General features: G+C 38.9%; 2 protein-coding genes across 7 annotated transcripts; one reads left to right on the top strand and one right to left on the bottom strand.

The window, feature by feature from the left end:
- Positions 1–14,507, bottom strand: snx1a (sorting nexin 1a). The gene is made up of 15 exons (XM_037107172.1): positions 14,354–14,507; positions 11,247–12,237; positions 9,159–9,295; positions 8,919–8,994; positions 8,582–8,625; positions 7,662–7,803; positions 7,504–7,582; positions 7,296–7,371; positions 6,830–6,943; positions 5,315–5,408; positions 4,802–5,007; positions 4,003–4,146; positions 3,326–3,406; positions 3,157–3,228; positions 1–1,837 (listed from the first exon to the last, which is right to left on the bottom strand). The coding sequence occupies exons 1-15, from the start codon at positions 14,480–14,482 to the stop codon at positions 1,787–1,789; spliced, it is 2,436 nt and encodes an 811-aa protein (XP_036963067.1). The 5' UTR covers positions 14,483–14,507; the 3' UTR covers positions 1–1,786.
- On the top strand, positions 13,738–22,616 carry sv2 (synaptic vesicle glycoprotein 2). 6 transcript variants are annotated; one of them, XM_037107175.1, is made up of 14 exons: positions 13,738–14,043; positions 14,885–14,996; positions 16,220–16,318; positions 16,720–16,881; positions 17,021–17,183; positions 17,738–17,859; positions 18,091–18,254; positions 18,346–18,426; positions 18,775–18,873; positions 19,159–19,247; positions 19,546–19,676; positions 20,179–20,274; positions 20,422–20,581; positions 21,045–21,228. In XM_037107175.1, exons 2-14 carry the CDS (start codon positions 14,903–14,905, stop codon positions 21,226–21,228), a joined length of 1,644 nt encoding a protein of 547 aa, XP_036963070.1. In that variant the 5' UTR covers positions 13,738–14,043; positions 14,885–14,902. The 6 variants fall into 6 exon arrangements, with proteins under 6 accessions (XP_036963070.1, XP_036963072.1, XP_036963071.1 ...); XM_037107176.1 differs by lacking the exon at positions 13,738–14,043 and adding an exon at positions 14,559–14,697; XM_037107174.1 differs by lacking the exon at positions 13,738–14,043 and adding an exon at positions 14,614–14,755.
- Positions 22,617–23,193: the final 577 nt, after the last annotated feature.

The raw sequence follows: 23,193 nt of genomic DNA on the forward strand, positions 1-23,193 counted from the left end.
GCATCTCTTTTTGGAAGAATCCAAAAATGAATCTGTTAGTTGTCACCTATCAAATAAGTCAACGGCTATCAGTTTCTCTGATTGTGTGATATTTTCTGGTTCCTTTCCTCCTCTGTGACAGTAAACGAAACTTATGTAGACTGGATCCAAACTTTAAAACATTGATACACAATGCTAAAATTGAAACTCCACAGGGTACCTTTACTCATCAAACTGACATCAAACTTCTGTCAGATGAAACTATTTCAAGACATCCCCTTCACCTGACAGAGTAACGGAATTACTGTTAGTTGCAGCCCTAATGTTACTGCCAACCATACCACACAGAAGGACAGGAGAATACTTACATGCAGACAGCTTTTGGTTTCTTGAGCCCTATTCACACGGGAATAGTATGACCTCGGGGCCTCTAGTAATTTGTAATAATTGCCGAGGACGTCTGTCCTTGAATTAATAATGTGGCTGCTGAAGAACAGACACTGAGAGTCGATGTGAGCCTTGTAAGTAAACAGAAGTGAAATACAGACTTTGCATATTCTGTATGAATGCACAACACAATACACAGACTAGTCCTGTGTGAAATGGGCTCAGTATTATATTAATGCACACAAGTAGCATGAAAACCAACTTGCAAAGACATGAAACCTGTTTGAGAAGGCAAATCCATCCAGCAGACATGTCAGCGTTCTCTCAAAGTTAGTCACTGATGCTTTGTAGCAGCTTCAAAAGTGTCAAATGACACAACCTTTGACAAAACCAATTTTGTTAAGTCTCTGCAGGCTGATTTCCACACAGTAAATCCGAAGACTGAAACCAGAACGGCAGTTATCAGCAAGAACGTAGAGGAAAAAACACTTGATTTGTAGTAAATGAGCCTCAACGTGACACTACCACCAATAATGCTCTTTAACCTCAGCTTTGACACTCATCATATCATTATGGCTGTTGTTGAAGTAACTGTTAACAAGCCTCTGCACTGTGTTCAACTTTCTCCCACACTGGCTTCAAAAGGCACAGACATGTGTAGTTACAATAGTAAAGTTTGCACTATGATTGAAATCTAAAACAATAAACTCACAAGCTTGACCTACGATGCAACCCTTGACCACAGCTGTAGAAATCTAATGCCTCTCAACACCCTGCACCCCTCCCTTCAGTAATCGATAGTATTTTAATCTGAAAGACAAAAACAAAAAAAAACAAAAAAAAAACATGGCTGGTACTTAAGTATTTTATCCACCTGGTGGAAGTGCTCATAAATCATATTCAATTAACTGTTTGTTTTTTTTGTTTTTTTTAATCCCTTTGAGTCATTAAAAAGAAGCAACAGAGTGAGACTTTTGGCCACTTTCTTCATCTGGGTCCCCAGAAGTATCTGATGAGAGAGCAGCCGCGCTGTAAACAATTAACCACTGCTGATGTGAAGGAGCTCCTGATCACACGAGGGTGAAAATCCTGAGAGAAACGGACTCAATTCCCTTCTCTTGTGGAAATTAATGGAATCATTCATCTACACTTTTTCTCTTGTCGTGTGTCCATATCTTTGTATATGCAAACTCTTTTTCATCTAATAAGAAAATATTTGTGGAAGGTTAAATGAAAATATACAATTATTAATACAATAGAATACAGAGCTATATGTTAAAGGTGATTAAAAAAACAGGTTGATTGTATCTCCCTTTACAATGCACACATTTTCCTTGGTTTAAAGGCAAGAGGTAAAGTGTATAAGAAGAAGGCAGCCTGTCTGTTCTGTTCTGTCGTCCAAAAGGCTGGTGCTCGACGATTAGGCGATTGCTTTTGCTTCTGGTAAGAAAGCCTCCCAGTATTTTATCAGCTAGAGAGAAAAAAAGACAACAGAGTCAATTCACTTATAGCTGTTAGAAGTAAAGTGGTTAATAATTTGGATTTGTAACAGACGTCATGACATTTTTCTACCCATGGATCTGTTAAAGCAAATATATTAATATCTGTGAGATCCACTGACTCAAACATCTCTGAAAAATGTACTTTTATGGTTTTGAGCCTTCTTGTTGGAGGAAACAAGTCATTTGAATACATTACTTAGGCCTCTTTAAACTTGGTAACTTCAATTAAATATTACATTAAAATACTTATAAACATTGTTTTAAATTAATCATTACTTATAGCCCTAATCTTTCCTTTTCCTATCATCGTGTAAAAACCAAAGGTGGGAAGTACAAATAATTCATAACTGTACTTGCGGAGATTTCTTTATTTTTCTGGCATCTTTTTACTTTTGCTGCCTTCATTTTAACACAGATATCTATACTTTCTCCTCCTTACATTTTCAAAACACACTTGTTACTTTAGTTTTAATGCATTTGAGGAGAATTATAGATTATTTCTATTTGGTGTCACTGCATGCCACCTTTCCAACATCACAAGATTGATTTCAACATATCAGTGCATATCATACAGGGCAAACGTAGCATGACGGTAACAGAAAGGGAGACTTGAATTGAATGACATGTCCTTCAGCGGGCTACTTTGAGTGCATTTCAGAGCCTGTACTTTCTTAATTTTAGTAGGTACGTTGAATCAGTACTTCTACTTGAGTAAAGAATGTGTGTACTTTTATGTCTCAGTGATGTATTTGAAAAATGCTTGTTTGCCTATTTTGGAGGCATTTTAATTCAGATCTAAAGTTCTCAACCACAGAAAAACAGATACAAAATATAATACCTCGGGAAATGTGTTTAAAACTATTGATATTGTTTAAGGGCCTTAATTGCCAGTACATTAATTTATCAACTTTTAATCCTTTTTAGAGAGAAAAATATTTTTTCTGTAATCTGCTCCATTCATCATAACATTTTGGTCATTTTAAAATTCAATCTTATTGTAGTGCTGCACTCATGAAGTCTTTTCTGGATAAGATCAACAGCTAAATGCTTAAAATGTAAAACACATACAACCACTTCTGACGTGCTGCATTGACAAGCATTTCTAAATCCTTTAAAAATAAATTAAATATTACTCTGTGACACAACAAAGTCAAAAGAAGGACTGCCGGAGTTGAAAAAGCCTTTCTCAATGTCAGAACTATTTATAAATTCATGCAGACACGTTTGAAAAGAAGAATATCTGATGATGTAAATATTACATTTTCATGTCTGACAGGAAGAGACTCACCTGTTGCTGAGACTGAAGCAGAGACTCCAAGTACTTAACTATCTGTCTTTTGAAATTCTTGGCTTTTTCTTTCTGTAAGATTAAGTAAAACATTTCATCAGTCAGAAGTTACAAACTTTTTCAGCTGTCCAGTAACGGACATGAAAGCAACATGGATAAATATCAGTACCTCAAAGCGGACGACTTCTTTGCGCACAGTAGCAGAAACTCTTTCAAAGTCTCTCTCGAATTGTGTCACTTTGGCCTCCCACTGTTAACAAGAAAAGAAGAAGAGTTTAAAGTCCTGCAGCACAGAAATGCAATCATGTCATGACAAGGTAAATTTGAATTTCTAAGGCAGAAATAAAAAATTGGGTGGGAGGAAGGATTTTATTTTTTCTTCTTTCTGTTATTCAGAGATTTTGTGTTTGGCTGCTGTTGCTCATACAACAATGATTGTCCTGATTTCTCTACTGACATCTTCAACAATGAATAAAAAGACACATTTGAACTAAAATAAAATAAACAAAAAAGGTAATCTTTAAAGAATTCTGAGATCAGTCAGACTTTGAGCTTTGAAAGTATAAAATACAAAATATTCAGAATTTTGAGTTAAAATAATTTTTTCGTATGGCAGAAAAACTTAAACATCTAATATTCACGCACTTTCCTACCAGGTTAAAGTAAATGAGCATTTGTTGCTCTCGACTTTACAGTGACAATAAAATGCCAACTCTAATATATCTGAAAAGTTTAAATTCAATAAAGTCCAAGACATTGAAAAAACTAAAACAAAACAAAAACATCAAACTGCAGCACGTCTTGTCTGAGTTATTTTCTCGGTGTTGATTTTGGCTGCCGTTGTACCTCAGCGATCTCCTCCTTGGCCAGCTGCAGTTTGTCTGGCTTGTTGGCCCACAGCAGTTTGGCCTCAGTCTCCCTCTTCTTCTGCAGCACAGTCTGAGCATCCTGCCAACGCTGCCACGCCTTCATCCGGTGATCAAACGACCCCTGCAGCCCACGAACACACAGAGGATCATTTCATGTTTATATTTAGCTATTTACTTTAGCCATGTAGCCGGTAGCTGAGGCTCTTATTCAGAACAACTGTCCAACTACATGTCAACTCTTTAGTCATTTTTCATGGAAATTTTGCTTGTTGTTATTTCTTTCCAATAAACCACCATAAGAATGAACACGGATTCTGAAATCAACCTTTAGGCTTTGGAAATGAATATATCATATTTCTTATGGCCTTTCCTTTTTTCCCTGGAAGAAGTTTATCAAAGGATACATCTGGCAAAGATGTTCCTTAAAAGGATTCAGCACAGCTATTTGGACTAAACTGAAATAGCAGACATCAGCCAGAATGACCGATGGAAGGGCAGCAAGTTTTTTGGACTAGCAATGAAATGTAACAACTTAAAAACTAGTCTGGGGTTTAGATTTCATTTACATGTAGCTAGTCAAATTCCCTCCTTAACTTTAACTACCACAATCATTTACCTTGATGTTTTTTTTATTTTTTTATTATATAATAATAATAATAATAATAATAATAATAATAATAATAATAATAATGTGTGTTGTGGATAATTATCTGGGAAATTAATATTACACTATGCAGATTTAACTTTGACATCCAGAAATGAAAGTTGCTCATTACCCTCACGGCGCCAAGCAGGCGGATGTAATCTGCGATGACTTCGGCGAAGCTGAAGGTGTCGTTTGCAGCCTGGTCCTGGTGCAGCTGCTCCATCTTGTCCTCCACCTCTGCCAGCTGAGAGAGAGCTCGGGACAGAGCCGTGTTGTCTTCTGCGCTGCCCAGCATGGCCGTGCTCTTGGCAAAGCTGGCAGTGTTTAAAGAAAGCTCTGGAGGGGAAGAGCGAGACAAACGTGGCTTTTTTACTCAAACACCGAAAACATATGAACTATCGTCTTCAAACTACTTTCTAAGCAAAGCTCTTTGTAAAAATAACACTTACAATGGAGTACACTGGTAAAGATTTATCTTCAAAATGTTGTCTTTATTAAGGCCGTAGTAATAGTTGGTTTTGAAGATAGAAGGAGGAAAATCATCAAACTGAACTTGGTTTTATCTCTGATAAAAAGGTATCTAATCATCCTCAACCCTTTCTTGAAACCATAAGCCTCTTGTGGTTGATGGGAGATAACTGACCTTTCCTGTGGACCACCAGAGATTCGACCAGCGCGTGGAGCTTCCTGAAGTGCTGGTCTGCAGCCTCCACTTCCTGCAGCTTCTCCTCAAACCACTGCAACAAAACGTGCGGTTAGCGCAACTCTAACACAGAGGCCCCCTGTTTGTTCTATAACTGAGTTTACATCTCCCACTCTGATGCTCATGACATCATGAGCCATGTTAAGTCAGACTGGGTCAAAGCTATATTAAATGCTGAATGAGTTATATTTGTATTATTGTTGAAGTTCATTTTTTTCCACCCTTAGTAACTAAAATAAAATAATTTGCCAAGTATACAAATATTCACAGAAATCAGATTTAAATATTTTTCCAGGCTTTTTTAGATTAAACCACGAATCCTGATGCAACATGTGTGCTAATTACTATCAATTTACACTTAAAAACTCCAGAAAACTCCAAAGGCACCGAGGCTACATGTCGTCGTTGCTGTAGGACCATAAAATCATCTATCAGGATATTTGGCCAGGACAGTATCATCATTTTGGATGTTTGGGTGTGTTTTTGAAAAATTTTAATATCGCCAAAGCCAATCTAACATGAACAGGCCATGACAATGAAGGCATTTAACTAGTTTAAAAGAGATGGCCTTGAAATTGTCTTATAACCTTAAAGTATAACATATTATTTTTATAAACATTCATTCAGTGTTGCTGCAAATGTATCCCTATCCACAGAGCAGCTCTACAAACATAATCTGTGTCAAGGAAGCGCTCCTACCCTTACATTTATTTTCATATAATTATATCAGAATTGGTGCCTTCAGCTTCCTGAGAAGTGGAACTGCAATGATTAGTCAATAAATCATTTAGTCAATCAAAAGGATATCAATTATACTTTCCTTCAGTCATTTTGAAGAAAAACGTGAAACATTTTCTGGTTCTAGCTTCTTAGTTTTGAGAATGGTCTGCTTTTCTTTGAAATTTGTGATAGTAAATAAAGAATCTTTGATTTTTGAAAAGTTGACTGGCCAAAAGAAGCAATTTGAAGATGTCACTTTGGACTGTGGCAAGCAGAACAGTCTGGTAAGTTTATAAAATGACATCACTTTAATGCAGCCTTAAAAATCAGGAAAAACAACATAATATATATATATCATATATATTGCCCAGCACTATAGCAAACAGCACTGTACACAAAAAACATTCAATTAATGCCAACAGATCAGCTGATAATTAAGAGTCTGTAAGTCTGTGCATTCATTTAGGTCACAATAAACACCTACACATACATACTCAACAATGTTTTTACCCTCAATACAAATTCTCCACAGCACAAATTCAGATTAATTATGAAAAACAAATGAGTTGACAGACCAGTTTTTCTGACTGATGTGAATTATTCAGCCTTTCACTAAGAGTTTGTTACTGGAAAAGGCAGATTTCCTCATCACAAGGAATGATCTGCTACATCAGAGCTTCTTGGGAATGAAAACCGTTGTGAACAGCAGGAGTGTCTGTTTGCAGCTCGACTCACCACGTCTGACTCATTCATCTTGATGGTCATTTTACTGACAGCATCTGTTGCTTTGTTGATCATTTTCAGAAAGCCGGCGCCGCTCAGAGCCTGGGTGCTCACTGCTCTGGGCAACTGAACACACACACACACACACACACACACACACACACACACACACACACACACACACACACACACACACACACACACACACACACACACACACACACACACAATACAATACAATACTGCTTTCAACAGACTGCATTTAAAAATGTAGTGAAAAATTCAGAGAAAAAAAGGAGTACATGGCAGATGAATAGATGTGATGAAGATTAATTAATTAGCAAGTTTTGTTAATATTTAAGTTGTGTGTGAGATGTAATTATGGTCTTACAGAGTTCAGTATATCAGAGTGCTTAAAGCACAAAAATAAATAATTGTATGACAGACAGAAAGGCACTTTTATAGGGTTTCAGCATACTTCTTCTCTCTCCAGGAATTCTCTGACGTCAGGATCTTGGATAAGTGATGGGTGATTTACCACTCGCTGAAGGTACCTGTCAAATCAGACAAAAAGCCTCACTTTCTTGCAGGGAATCATTAAAACAAGGACAAGATTAGTTTTCTCTTTCTGTGACTGAATGGTCATGATTACATTTTAAGACATGCTTTGACTCCTTCTCTCTTACCTCTCCAAAGCGCCTCTTCTTCTCTCAACAAAGTCTGCTGATGAGGAATCTTCCTTTCCCACCTTCACCTTTGTCATACCTGTGCAACACAATATCCTTTTTTATAGCCGTTGGAGATTAAGTTTCATAGTTTACCAGTGGAAAACCAGTCAGCCTACCCAGGATGCTCTTCTCCGGTGGCGGAGGCACAATGAATCCATTTGGTCCATGTTTCTCAGAAAGCTTCTCATAGAGGCCGAGGAAGTCACTGAAGCGTCGTCTCACTGTGAAAGTCTTGCTGCGGAACATGGGCAATGTGGTCTGAAAGAGAGTTTATACAGATATCCTCACTTGTTTACAAGGCTGTCTTTTTATTTCAAAAAGGGACAGTTCATCCACAATCTAAAATACATAGTTTTCTCTTACCTGTTTATCCATCTAGATTGTTTTGCTGTGAGTTGCTGAGCTTTAAACATATTGGCTAATGCTAGCTCACCTAGCTCACTAAGCTAGCTAATGTTACAGCCAAGCATCAACCTCCAGCTCTTAGAATTGAGGCCCATGCTGAAGTATCAAATGTTTTCAGTTCCTTTAAAGGCCACTTGAGGTTGGCTGCAAAAGTCAATTCCCATAAGAAGTCATGTTAAAATGCTCAACTTCATGACAAAGATAAACATGTTTACAACCTGGTAAAAATCCGTACCAAATTTATCTTTCATGACAACTGTATGGGGATTAGCTTGTATAAAACTCAATTGTTTAAATTATATTAAGGCTTTAAGTTAAGCATAATTGCTCACAAAGCTGCTGTTGCTTATGAGTTTTTCAAATGTTTTTTTTGGTGCTTTGAGCATCACAAGCCTAGTGCCACTAGTTTCTTTTTATTCATGAGAAGGTAGACGTTTCTACAGCTGATACCTCCAAAACTCAGCAGCTTTTGATTTTGGGGTGAAGTGGCTCTTTAACTTCGATGAATAACTGCTATTAACTTCTGATAGAATGAATGTGTGCCTTTCAAGAGTAACGACATTAGCTTCCACTGCATCAAAGATGATCAACTTCAGATCAAGTCTAACCCTGTAGGTCAACATGTTTTTACCTGTGTAGATACTTTGTAGGCCATGTAGGCGTTCATGCCGTCCCCTGAAAAAAAAAATTAAGAAAGACATATTTCATTGTTTTTTTTTTTTGTCAGTGTCAAACGAAATTGCTATAAATACTTCATTCTATCTCAATGTTATTTGAGTTACCTTTAAGTTAATTTATCACTCCCTTTCGGTCCCTTTGTCTTTTTCAAAAGTTATAAAAATAGGAAGCTCTTCAGAATAACCTTTACAGTACACACACCAATTAGAAACCTAATTGCACTGAACAAAATAAACCCAGGTACATTATTTATACAAAACAGAATAATTAAAAAAAATACTAAGACTTACCTATTTTTTCAGGGTCTTTGACAGAAACCAAGATCTCAAATGTGTCTTCCAACTCTTCTTCCTCTTCTTCTTCCAACTAAAACAAAAATTGAGCAGAAAGGGGGAAAAAATATATATCTTTTTCAAGGGGAAATTTGAATAGTTCAATTAATTTGGAAATGTTTGTTCGGGTAAGTTCAGGCAAGTAAAAAACACTGCAGTAACATTGAGATTTCACTCTGCAATTAAATATGTGTGTACCTCCTCCAGGGCAGCAGGCTGTGGCTTGGTCAGGCTTGCAGCTCCTGACGAAGAGGGGGCGGACACAGACGGTTTGGCTGCAGCCTCCCTCTTTCTCTGGTCCTGCGGACTGTCAAGGGAAAGCTCCACAGTGGCTTCTGTTCAAGAGGAAAAAACAGATTGATGCCATTAAATGCAGAATGGAAATGGAAATGCAGAGAGACATCATTATTCACTTTATATCCTGGACTGTCCTGGCCCCATCATAAGGGCTGTCTAAGTTTAATGTATTTTTATTAGCTTACAATGCAGCAGAAAGTCATCATTTAATAACAGCGGCAATTATTAATCCATTAGTTGTATATGACTGCATTAATCAGCAACGTCAATGATCAATTAATCTGTTCTAGTCATTTTTGATGAAGAAAATAGTTCCCTGATACCAGACTTAAATGTGGGCTAAAACACTAGCAGGGATAAAATGGAGTCAATGGAATATGTTAGACCAAAAAAGAGAACACTGAGGATGATATTAGGACATCATCTTGGGCTTTGGGAAACACTAGTTGACATTTTTTTTCACATTTCATAGACCAAACTACAAATCTAATGCAATTTAATCAAGAATAAAGATAATCATTAGTTGTAGTGCAGAATATTATTTGTCAAAACTGGCAAATTTACAGGTTCAGAATGCAAACAAACAAAAAAACTAACAAATAGAGCTTTTTATTTCTATCAATAAACAGGTATGTTATTTTTTAAAATTTGTTTTATTCTAGTTGTATTTATCGAATTGTCATTTATTACTGTAACCGTTACATGAGAACATGTTATGCTTTTTTTATTCCCAGGGCTAATTTTGGATGTAGTGTCTTGCTCAAGGACATTGCCATGTGACAGAAGACTACTCTGTGATTAATGGCCAACCTGTTCAACCTTCCGAGTTGCAGTCTTTTCTGTAGACAAGTGCAGGACAACTACATAGGTGTAACCTAAGAACTGAATTGTATTTGGCAACTTGTTTCTATAGATCTGACAAATATAAATACCTAAGTTCCTGCACAGACATTCAAACTGAATAACTAGAGCCTGACTTTTTTTGCTTTAAGCCCCCAATACAGCTCACCTACAAGAGGACCAGTGCTTATAAACTGAAGTCACAAGTGCTTCATTTACAGGAGAGAGTTTGAGTAACCCGTCTTCTGGGAATAATGACAAATTCTTGCTTAAAGGGGAAGTAGAAACAAATTCAATTCCCATCCATAAATTCAGTTAAAAGGGGAACTCCTATGTTTGTATACATCAAAGTCTATTGACAGGAGTACTTCTGCATATTCAAATAAAGAGTTGAATAAAGCTTCAAGTGGCCCCAGAGGGAGCTGTGTGAAAGTGAAAGTCAGGGTCAGTTGGGGCTAAAGACTACAAGATTGAAGATGGGGAAAAAAAAAAAAAGAAAACCTGGAGAAGTTGGAAAGAAATGAGCTTACCAGGCCTTTGAGGCTCGCTTCTCATCTCTGATTGAGTCTAAGCTTGAGGCTATATTAGCTTTGGAGTAGCAATGTAGGTAATTAAGGGGCCAGGACAGAAGAACGTGTGGACTAAGAAACATGATATTCCTGGTTCTGCTGCAGACACTTGGATCCTTATTTAAATTACAATGTCATAGAACGACAATGCTAAAATCAGTGGAGTATTTTTTTAAGAACAGAGAGAGGGCATTATTGGTTTCAGACACTGACCATGAAATGAATCTGTAGCTTGAGTCTAGTTGTTAACCTTTGTCATCCTCAGTCTGTCTCCACTCATTTCTTGGCAACAATCTAATATCCACTTCTAATAACTGCAAACATACCTTCAAAAAATAAACACTGGGAAAGAGAGCACATGGAAATGCCCTGATATGACCACCTGGTCTTTTAAAAATTGTAGTTGGTTCAAGTAATATTTGTACATTCAATAAATGTCTTATTGAAGCTACACGGAAAGCAACATTTGAATCCCAGAGAGCAGTATTGGAGGTACACTTTGCCTTTAAATGTACACCAGTGATCCCCTTCAAAATCCAAATCCTAAAATCCTCAAAGTTATAAAAAACAATGTACCTACCAGCAAATATATCTGTCTCCTCTTCAGAGTGCACTCCATTAGTCTTGGAGTTGACAGTGCTGGTGCTTTTGATGCTGGGCACTGATGTGATGGCTTCTTCAGTGAAGATATCAGCAGGTTCTGCAGGATTACTGTCTTGCAGAGGTCCACCTATGTTGCTACTAACCCCAGCAGCTTTGGTCATGACAGATTTCTCCTTCTGCTCCTTGCTGATGGTTTTCTTTGCAGTGGCACCCAGTGGCTCACCGAACAGATCCTCATCAGGCTCACCGAAGAGACTTTTCTGTGGCTGCTTGGCAGATTTAGTCTGCCGTGGTTCTGTGAACAAGTCACTTCCCTCATCTTCAAACAGATCAACGGTTGCCTGGCTGGGTTTTTTGGCATCAGCAGCTGGTGGGGCGTCACTGAGGAGGTCAACCAAAGGGTCGACAATTTTGTCAATGACAGGCAGCTTTTGTGTGTTACTAACTGGCATATCAGCAAAGAGGTCGTCCACTGGAGCAGTGGAAGTTTCTTTTGCTGCCTGTTCAGCATTTTCTCCTGTTTCCCCTTCAGCAGGTGGATCTGTAGTCCCACTGGTCACTTCACTTTTGTCTGTTGGTGCTTCAACAGTAACATCTGCAAACACAACTTCCTCTTCTGGTGCTCGAGTTTCACTTCTGATTATGTCAATAAAATCATCTGAGGGTTCATCTAAAGGGATTTCTGTTGGTACATCGAGAGAGATTTCAGTTGAGTCTTTTGCTGCGTCTGCAACGGCAATTTCAGCTGCAACTGAGTCATCGGGAGAGTCGGTTATGTTGTTTGTTAGATCGACAAAATCATCAGAGGGTTCACTGACAACTTCACTTGCTGGTTTGCTTTCTGACGGGCTGCTGACAGGTTCAATTAGGGGAGCATCCATGATGTCAGTGGGAAGATTCATTAAAACATCAGTGGGTTCATTGGCAGGTGGCAGTGTGGCATCCATTTCAGTCAGTGGAGGGTCACTCTGAAGATGAGGGAAAAAGGCAAAAAAGAGAAATGTTTTAGGTATTTGAATGACATTGTAATTAACAATTATCTATCAATCTCTTTTTGTATTAATCATCAGGACAATAAAATGTCTAAAATAGCCCATCCCAGTTTCCTTGAGCTTGAAATGATGTCTCCCAGCTCTTTGTTGTGTCTTACAGTCAAAAAGATATGTTGATTTGTAATAAAAATTTAATTGAGAAATGGTGCGAATCTTCACATGTGATAAAGCAACTGAATTACTTTCTTGATATTTTACTTTGTAAAGGATGAATGGATTCATTTTTTGTAAACTCACAACTGGGTTAATCAGTTAATGCTTGTGGTTTGCCTCATACAGCTTGTCCAGTGTCATTCAAATCTACACAAGCCATGAGATCCCAAACTGATTTGAAACAACATTATCTACATCGTTATTAAAGCTGAAATCTTCACTGTATCCATAGTTGTGCATGTGTGGTGACGTAAAGAGCAGGGAGGAGGTTGCCAACTCTAAAATGGACAGGAAGTTAGCTAAAACCTTTTAGCTTCGGAAATGTTTTGTGGAATAGGAAACTATGCCTGACTTTTGAAACAACATGAAGATGGGTAGACAATTAATTCATATTCGTTTTTGGGTGCATCATTTTCCGCACTATAAAAAAGGATCACATTTGTGCATATTAGGACTAGAGCGATTATCGAACTGGCTGATTATCTAGGCCAATATTCAGCCTTTTTCTGATTATCGGTATCTGTGTTTTTTGTGGCTGATTGCCGTTAAATGAATACATTTTAAAAAGTACTACTTTGGCTCTGATACAACATCTTTTCTCTGTTTTTTTCTGTTTCACCACTGTCCACCACCTGGATTACTAATTATCGATAATAATCAGCCCTGAATAAACATATAGGTCAACCCTTTGTACATATTAAACAAGTGAATGGATACTGACATATATTGGTCAGACTATAATTGTGCTATACTATGAAATGTAATATTTACTCCACCCTCGCATAAGAAAACATTTAGGAACACCTCTCAGCTAGGGACATAATAAACTGGCAGCGGAGTGTGTATATTGTGTGTACTAGCTAATTATCATGTTGAGTAATATTGAGTAAACAGTTTCTAAACTTCTTTGTACTGCATGAGGTAACTCTAATTCCACAAGTGACCACTTCCTGGTCCATCTCCTAGCATTACTTCAGCTACAGTCAGGCTCTGTTAAACGTAACGTCCACACTGCTGAGTAAGGTTTTCCATGCAGCAGAGAGGGCAGCGCTCAAAAATCAAAGACAGCAACTTTCCAATCTCTCCTCTGAACTTTGACTGGGGGGAAAACATCCGGGTTCTGCCCATGTGACCACAGCTCACTCACATGACAGGAGGCTGCTGGTGCCAGCTTTTTAACCCCCATTAAGCAAAGGTGGTGGCTTTTAAAACACTGATTCAAAAGGAATAACAGATATAAGGTATATGTCCATTTTCACAGTCAACCTCACTCTCTGCAGGTTAGACTTGCTTCACCTGTGCAGGGCCTAAAAAGTCTGCACACCCAAATTATTGCTTGAGATTCCTCCAGATTAGTGCAAGTTAACCAGGAAGAGTTTAAGAAAACGTCCACATTTCATTAACCACATAGGAAGTATATCAGATGCATTGTGTGTCGACTGGTTTCCTAATTAAATCTCAGCGAGACAGTCCCCCCTGTTGCAACTTTTCCGGAAGAACTCAATGGCATCATGGATATTTGCAACAGTGTCAACACAAGCTAATTGAGGCCACCAGCGTTGATGATAGGTGGGTAACGTCATGACAGATTTTCGCCATCTAAACTCATCGCAATGCTTTGATAATTCAAGTTGCAATTAATGCTCCGAGTCGGACATTATCTGACATGACAGTCGGTTGTGTCGACGGTATTTTCAGAGAGTTTCCTCCACGCTAATAGAAGCTAAATGTTGCTCAACACCTCTGCAAAACTTTTGCTAAATTAGCTTTCCTCGCTGATGTTAGCTAACTAGTCCGTTCTTTGACAGTTAGTGTCAGTTAGCCGCAGCAGAGGCGGCTTAGCTCGCCCGAGATCAACGTTAACCTCAGTCAGACATACTGCGCTCATGAAGAGGTCCTCCCCGTCGTCTTCATCACTGTCTCGGCCTCCGACTACTTCGGAGTCCAGCACATCTTGGTCCTCGGAGTCGGGGAACGGAGGAGGACTGCGCTCCGAGCTGGTCGCCATCTTCAATCTCTTTTTTAAAAAAAACACAAGGGGAGGCAACGTCAACTGCTCCCCGCCGCTCGCACCGCACAAACGGACCAGACGTGTATCCTTTAGCTGCTGCTAACGTTACCTCCGCGGCTCATGGGAGGCTTGAAGCTCGGCTACGCACTGTGGTGGTAATGGTAGTTCCTACAACCAGAGTCAACTGAGTGAGTGACTGCCCGCAGGAGAGGGTGAGGACGTACGAGCCGCCGCTGTCTTTTTTTACTTCCTGGTCCTCCTTCTTGGCAGGTTAGCTTCAGTGTGTTAGCTAGCAAGCGGGCGCTGCGGTCATGAGACAGATGCAGCGGCGGAGGCAGTGACATGGACCTGGACGGGGGGTGCAGCAGAGTAGTTACTGTGGCTCTGTGTCCTTATTAGACACGTCCGACTGTGGGGATGTCTCGTTATGTGCATACCGGGGACACGGAGGCGCGAGAGCCGCTTCTCACCGGGGACTACCTGGAGACTCACGAGCCGAACTCAGACGAAGGTAGAGAGCTGTGCACCTCAGGTTACATACCTTTAATTTACTGCAGTATTTCCATTTGTCTCGCTATACCAAACAGACATAGTGAGCTAAAGAATACACTTCAGTAGTCTGCACGTTTTGTGGATAGAGTGGTGGAACGTAACCGAGTGCATTTACTCAAGCACTGTGCAGTTTTCGAGGTACTTGTACTTTACTTAAGTGTTTCCCATCACATCTGTTATCATTCCATCACTGCAGATAAACGAGGCGAGGACGACCGGACAGTGTTCTGCAGATTGCCATATGCCGGTTCTCGCAAACAAAAGTGGCCTGAAATGGAAATACTCAACTAAAGTCCACGTAAATTTTAGATTATACTAAGTACTGTGTACTTAAGTAAATGTTATTTGGAGAATTCCAACCCTGTAGCTAAAGGTGAGGATGGCCAAATGGATCTTCTGCAGCGCGCTATGTGACTGTTTATTAAACTGCAAAGTTGCCAAAAAAAAATGGAAATACTCACATAATGTACAAGTACCTCAAAATGTTGCTTAGGTGAAATAAGGTGCGGAGTATTGAAGGGTATATTTTAGATCAATGTGTGTGTTTAGTAAACTTTAGGGTTACTTGTACATCTCTTGAGTAGTGATAATGTGTGTATGTATGTATTTACTATTTATTTAGCTAGAGTACATTTACTCGGGTACTGTACTTGAATACAGTTTTGAGGTACTTCTCCTTTGCTTGAGTATTTCCATGTTATGCATCTTATTAGTTTACAAAACAGACGCACATCAAGCTACAGAATACACTTAAGATGTCCTCACCTTGTGTAGCTACAGTGATGGAATGTTACAAAGTACATTTAATCACTTACTGTATTTGAGTACAGTTTTGAGTTTTTTGAGTTTCTCCTACACTGTTAGGATGTAACTGGGATACATTTACACAAGTGCTGTACTTAAGTATGATTTTGAGGTATGTGAATGTGAGTATTTTCAATTTTCAGCTACTTTCTACTTCCACTCGCATACATTTTGGATGCAAATATTTTACTTTTATAGTGGAATAAATTGAGTTTTTGTTTGCGATGGTATTACACACCATTTTCTAAGGTTTTGCAGACCGAAAAATTATAATCAGCAGATTAATTGATTAACAATTAGAAAAAAAATTTGCGTTGCCGACATAGACTTAATCAAGTGGTTTTCTCAGTTAATTGTGTTTTTTGTGCTTCTTTTAAGGTGAAATTATTTTCGAGAGGATAACCTCAAACATTACACATGATGCTGCCGCGGGTACACAGAGAAGACTAACTTATGAGGAGGCAGTGGAGGAAGCAGGTAAGTTTTTGCTGTTCCTGTAATTTTTGTTTCAAGGAAAAAAAACAAAAAAACACAAAGCCAGTTTGAAGGAATCCGATATCTTGCTCCTGCACATCCCATTCAACCTATTGGCTAATAAAACTCAAAATGATTACTTCAGCTGAATAATGCCTCATCTACACGCTCCAAAAATAATGTGGGTTTTTTTTTTCATATTCTATTAAAATTAAGCTTTAAAGAAACACATTGTAATAAAATAGATAAACAGACATTATAACAGAAAAAAATAGAACTTCTTTATTGTGAAAGAATTCAGCTATATTCATTGTCTGAAATAGGTCAACAAAGACACCAGGTGATTCTCTAACAGATAACGCCTCTCTTTGTCTGTCCTTTGTTTGTTCTGCTTTTGCTCCCAGGGTTTGGTGTGTTCCACTGGCTGCTGTTGGTTGTGTGTGGTTGGGCCAATGCCAGCGACGCTGTGGAGATCCTGTGTGTGTCTTTTCTCCTGCCAACAGCACGCTGCGATCTATCGTTGAGCTCCTCGGACATGGGCCTGTTGACTGCCAGCATTTTCCTCGGTGAATTACGATCATTGAAAAAAACAAAAAAACAGCTGTTGACATTTCAGAGCAGAAGCTCAATGACAAACGACTGAACCCACTGTGTAAACAAACAGGTGTATTATCGTCTTATTACAGTCATTTTCTGTTTTTCTAGGAATGATGGTGGGCGGCTATCTGTGGGGATACTTGGCGGACCAGAGGGGGCGTTGCAGGGTCTTGGTGGTATCCCTGACCATCAACGGGGTGTTTGGAGGTCTGGCCAGCTTGGCTCCGTGGTTCTGGCTCTTCCTGCTGATGAGGTTCATCAGCGGCATCGGGTGAGCACATTTTTTACACTTTCTGTTTACATGAAGTCATTTCGCTGACAGACACACACTGACTTAAGTACACAAAAAACAACCGGCCATAGATTTTACCCCTACAACACGCAGATGTTGCTTCATTTTGGGAGAAAGAGTGTCACAAAAATGGTTTAAATCACTTCAGGTGTGTGTTGTTATTATGTCAGATGTATCTATTTATTGTGTTGCGGAGGTATCCAGAAGTTTGCACATAACTAGTTAGCCCCGGCCCTGAAAACCTCTTTCTCCCAGAGGTCCAGAACTCCTGTGCTATCAGTGTAAGCACCAACACTCACCTGGTAGCCTGATTAGTTGCATGGCTAACTGAGCTGACAAGCTAATACAAGCTACAGACATGGCTGCATAAAAATATACCGTTTGCTGCAGTTAGCAGTTGTTCTGGTAATACACTGCACCTTTTTCTTGGTCATATTACATATTGTACCTTTTACTCACATTGTCCACTAGGGATTTCTTCTCCTAAGTCATGGACAGCTCAAGACTGAAAGCTGTTTTCTCTTCCTCTGCAGTGTCGGTGGGTCGATCCCTGTGATCTTCTCCTACTTCTCAGAGTTCATGCCCCGTCTGAGGAGAGGTGCGATGATCAGCGCTCTGGCCACCTTCTGGATGGCAGGAAACATCCTGGCCGCAGGTGGGAAGACGCATGACTCCCATTAATAAGAAAATATTTATCAGCTTTGCAGGTTTTAAAAAAAACACAATATCCTAAATGTCAGAAGTGCGGCAACCACAGGCTTTATGAAAATCAGCAGTTTCCTTATCAGACACTATCAAAATAAAACAAAAAGCACATAACTTATATTTAAAAAAATCACTCCATGTGTTCATTGATGAGCGACTGTCTATTCGTTTCTGTTTGCAGGTCTGGCCTGGATGGTTATTCCAAGAACTTGGATACATTTCTCTCTGGGCTCTCTAAACCTTCAGAGCTGGAGAGTGTTTGTGATGCTCTGCTCTGTCCCCAGCCTCACCTCAGCCCTTATCTTCAGGCTGCTCATGCCTGAGAGCCCCAAGTTCCTCATGGAGGTATGTAAAGGCCAGACTCGCGCTCGTGTTTGAAGGCTGGTTATTATTTCTTTTGAACTGCCTTTGAGATTTTTGTCTTTGTCTTTGTCAGGCTGGCCGAGAGAAAGAGGCGATCCATGTCTTTAAAGTGATGTTTGAGTTGAACATGCGGGGAAAAGGAAAAGATTTTCCGGTATGATTCTTTGTCATCATTTGGTGTTCACAATTTAGATGCTTAATTAGACATAAAACACAGTGAAGGGGTGACAATGATAGCGATATTAATGACAAATAATAAAACAGCAAATAAAATTAAGAAATTGAACCCAAGATAAACAGTCAGCACAATGCAAAGACAAGGAGATGAACATGAAGAAACAGAGAAAGTGCAAAATGTGAAATCAATATGGATGTCATGAAACACAAATAATTTGTATGTGGTTTGTTCAGATTCTCTAAACAATTCCTTCTTTCTTTCAATCTTAAGTATAATGATCTATAACAAGTGTAACGACTCTCATGTTTAACTTTTTATTTCAAGAAATTTGGTCTGTGTACAAGCTCCAAGCCAAGAGGGAAAACTGATGAGACCAGAACTCGGGGTTCCCAAAGAGGGAGACTCGCCCACATTTTGATACAGGTAAATGTCTCAAAGCCTGACGAAGCTCTGATGGGACATGAATAGGGATGAAACAAGATATAGTAAACATTTACCAGTATATATTATTTAATTTGTGTAAAAAAACATTGTGTCCGCTTGGCATAAAGCACCTGAAAGTCTTTAAAGTGGCAGTTATTGTGTTATAGTTTAGCATATTCTCACATGAATTGATACGTATTTAATTATGAATTATCCCTTTACTGTTGCTAATTAAAATGTTCTTTTTTATGTTATTGTGTATTACTTCTTTGGTTCTGCTTGCAGGGCTTGGTGCCAGTCAAACAGATGTTTAAAGGTCCACTCAGATCCAGAAGCCTCGTTCTGCTCGTCATCTTCTACTGCATCTCTTTCGGGTGAGCAATCCAATGTGAAGGCCCGCATACAGATTTTATTCTGTAATTGTGTGTGCGTTCAGTGCTCTGACACCGCTGATGTGTGCAGGAGGCAGTGACAGATAACCACTTTATCTTCAACAACCAGAAAGCCTGTTCCTTAACTGAAAACAACTGCTGGAAATATTTTTTTATCACTAACAGCTTGTCTCTTTTTATCAAACTAATGCAGTCTCAGTGTAGGAGGCACGTGGGTTCAGTTACATCCATTTTTACTTTTTATGTAAATATTTTAATGTGCGTGCGCGTGTGTGTGTAGATTCTACGGGCTGTGGATGTGGTTCCCAGAGCTGTTTGAGAGAATGGAGAGCGGCGGCGGCTCGCCCTGTGCCAACGTTTCCCTGCCATCTTCGCACTACAACCAAAGCTGCTACCCGGTCAAGACAGCAGGTGTGTCTCTGTGACGAAAATTAGTGAATTCTTCCAACTTTCTTCTTCTTTTTTTTTTTTTTACTTTTGCCTCCAGTCAGTAAACACAGAACTAAACTAGAGAGACAGATGTCCAACTCATTGACAGAAGATATGTTTGAAAATCAAGTTAAATTAAAGAATCATTACCATGCACAGTGCAGTTATATTCCCTTGTGAATATATGAAATATATGTATATGAAATTATGTGAATATGAAATTATGCTTAATGCATTGCAGTGTGTTTGCAAATCTATACAAATAGATTGCAGTTCAGATTTTAGGAAGAACAAGTTTTCAATAATTGATTGAAAATAATTAGAATTGAGCTCCTCTTTCTTTTTCCCCTATAATTACATCATTCTAAGACCCGTAAAACGCAGCATCACTGATTGTGTCTGACTGAACTGCATGATGGGATAGGCCCCAGCCCACGAAGACCCAGTCCTCACTCTGCTCTCCTGTTGTGTCCCTCATTGACAGTGTATATGGAGGGCTTTGTCATTGCTGCGTCAAACTTACCGGGAAACATCTTCACCATTCTGATGATGGACCACACAGGAGGAAAAGCTCTACTGTGTGAGTCAGATGAATTACTTACTGCTGTTAATGTCTGTTTTCCCACGTCCAGTAAGCCCCGCTGCCAAGCAGTGTGGGTCTATTAAACAAGCCACTTTCACACCTTAAATCTTTAAATGATGTCTCACCTCTTTGTTGCGTCTCCAGCCGGCAGCCTGCTGTTGTCCAGTCTGACCGTCTTCCTCATCTACGTGATCCAGACCAAAGTCCAGAGTCTGGTCCTGTCGTGTGTCTTCAGCAGTGTGTCGGTGATCACCTGGAATGCCCTCGACGTGGTGGGAACAGAGCTCTACCCAACACAGCTACGGTATATTTTTAAAACTCCATAATTCATCTTTTTTTTATTGGTACAAGTCTTTGTCACTAAACCTAATATTGTTGTTTTGTTTTTTGTTACTTACAAAATTCCTACATCTACAGCAGATCTCTGAATAAGAAAAAGAGGATGTCTAAAAAGCGGTCTCAAATTTGGTTAAAAATGATCATGAAAAGGTCTAATACTAAATGTACTACTTACTAAATATAAGTATCTGACACCTGTAGACAAGGCATCCAGTCTAATCCTACCCTCATCTTTTATGTTTGTGCTAGCGATGTAGTCGCCTCCTTTTCTTGACTTTTTTTCTTTCCTCAGCCTCCAATTAACATCAGTGGGCAGGGACAGGTAGAAGGTTCATATGAAGGTTCATATGACACAGTTCTGGAGAAAGTGTGAGGTTATGTCCCGTTTCTGCTGCTCACACATCCTGCTGCCTCTCCTCTTCTGTCAGGTCCTCTGCCCTCGGATTCTTCACAGGCGTGGGCCGAGTGGCAGCAATCACGGGTAACGTCGTCTTCGGAAAGTTGGTGGACACAAACTGCGCCGTGCCGGTCCTGATGGTGTCGGCTCTGCTGCTGACTGGGGGACTGGTGGCTCTGCTGCTTCCACAAACCAAACAGACGGAGCTCACCTAGTGACTCAACATCACTTCATGTTAGATTCATAAATTATTAGAAAACATACCTTAATGTCTTTATGGAAGCAGGCTGGAGGATCGCTGGCTTTGTATCTCCTGTTTCTGCTCCCAGAGGATGTTTGAATCCTGTGCCTTCTTTCGTCTCTCTGTGCCTTTTTACGGTGCCTCGTTTTAAATGCCAACAATATAGAAAATATGTCAGAAGAGAGATGGCTCTTGGCACCTTCCAAGGATTGTTATTCAGGAAAGTGAGCATGGTGGAAAGTAAATGTAGTTGTGCCATTGTGTACATTGTAAGCTTGTGAGGAAAATATCCTTCAGAACTGTCAAGGACGCCTTTTAAAAAGTGTATTTCTAAAGCCAGCAAAAATCTTTTCTGCTGAGTCAAAACAGTAGAACATGCTGTTGAGTTTCTGGATGATAATCAGTGATTTGAGGAGAGGCTGATGTGGCGCCACATTAACTGAAGCGTCCTTGTTTCTGTCATTATGAACACAGACGGATCACGAAGGATGTTTGAGGCTTTTTATTTAGGATTTCTTTGACTTAAGATATACCACATTCCACATTTTGCTACAGGATCTGTTTACTTTGTAGTTAACCAAGTAAAAGCCTTCATAAAATATTAGCAAATATAAAGTAGTATAAAAAAAGGAAAGCGCCCTTTTCTGTATGTGTACATCTGTGCAACGCAGGATCATTTTCACTGTGAAAGTGTCATAATGTATCAGGGTGGATTATTTGTTGTTATTGTCAATTAATCTTAAGATTGTTTTCATGATTAGCTGACGAATCAAATTAAAAGTGACCTCTTCTTATTGCTTTCCATGTCCATCTAACATTCCGAAAAAAAGGCTCTTGTTGTATCATGAATGTCAAAGGAAAGGAGAAAATCCTCACAAAATGTATTTAGGAAAGCCTCCCTTTGTTGCAATGTGGTCATGTTAAACCTTAAAAACAAACTAATGCATTTCAGAGTTTGTTTTTAAGATCAATCATGACCACACTGTGATAATAAAGGTATTTAAATTATTTAATGAGAGTGTCTCTGAGTTGTTTCTGTGATTTTTGTGATGAAATCCTTATATTTAAGAAGATTGAACCTGCAAATTATGACATTATTTTAATTGGAAAAATTATCAAAATAGTTTGCAACTTCTATCATCTTCTTCTACCCATCTTGATTTTTCCTGTACAAACGAGTACAGTTACAGTTCATTACTTTAGAAGACCAAAGACTTCAAACTTCAGATGACAATCACTACAATCCAGAAAAAGAACAGATGAACTTCACATCTGAGTCTATAAAAGTTTGTTTAACACACGTTTCAAAACATCTTGTGAGCACCTTTTTTTTTTTTTAATAAACTCTACTTTTTAATGACAGCTGTGTGTGTTTTTGTGTCTGTATCTTATCAGGTTTTACTGCAGACCAGAGGGAGAAATCTTTAATAAAAGCACAACACTTAAAATAAAGAGGAAGATGAAAAAGTCCTGCATGCTGTCTTAAATTAAATGGTGTGAGTACTATTAGTAAATCTTACTAGAAAGTATTGAGAGGAAAAGTACACGTCTATATAAGCGTAAATTATCCCCTGTGGCTGATAAGAAATGACATTATGCGATCGTGAATATTTAAGTATAGAAAGTTTGATCCTCAATCCTCAATTCATGTAAAAAATAACAAATGTATGTAATCATGAGCCAGCTTTTATGTTTTCATGTAAGTTCTGAATCTGAAGACTACAGCTGTCAAATAAAATGTAGTGAGACGTATAGTAATTCCTTCTGAAATGTCTGAGGTTGAAGGGAAAAATTAAAATATTTGAGTAAAGTGGTTCCTCAAAACCAGCAGAAAAAAGAGGATGTCCCCTGAAATGTTTTCATTTTTCAAGAAGGCATTCCAGTAATTGTCTTCTAAATATTACAACATCTTCCTCTTTTCCATCGTTACTCAAACTGC

Source organism: Acanthopagrus latus, chromosome 8 (genome assembly GCF_904848185.1).
Source record: "Acanthopagrus latus isolate v.2019 chromosome 8, fAcaLat1.1, whole genome shotgun sequence".
NCBI classification, from domain to species: domain Eukaryota; kingdom Metazoa; phylum Chordata; class Actinopteri; order Spariformes; family Sparidae; genus Acanthopagrus; species Acanthopagrus latus.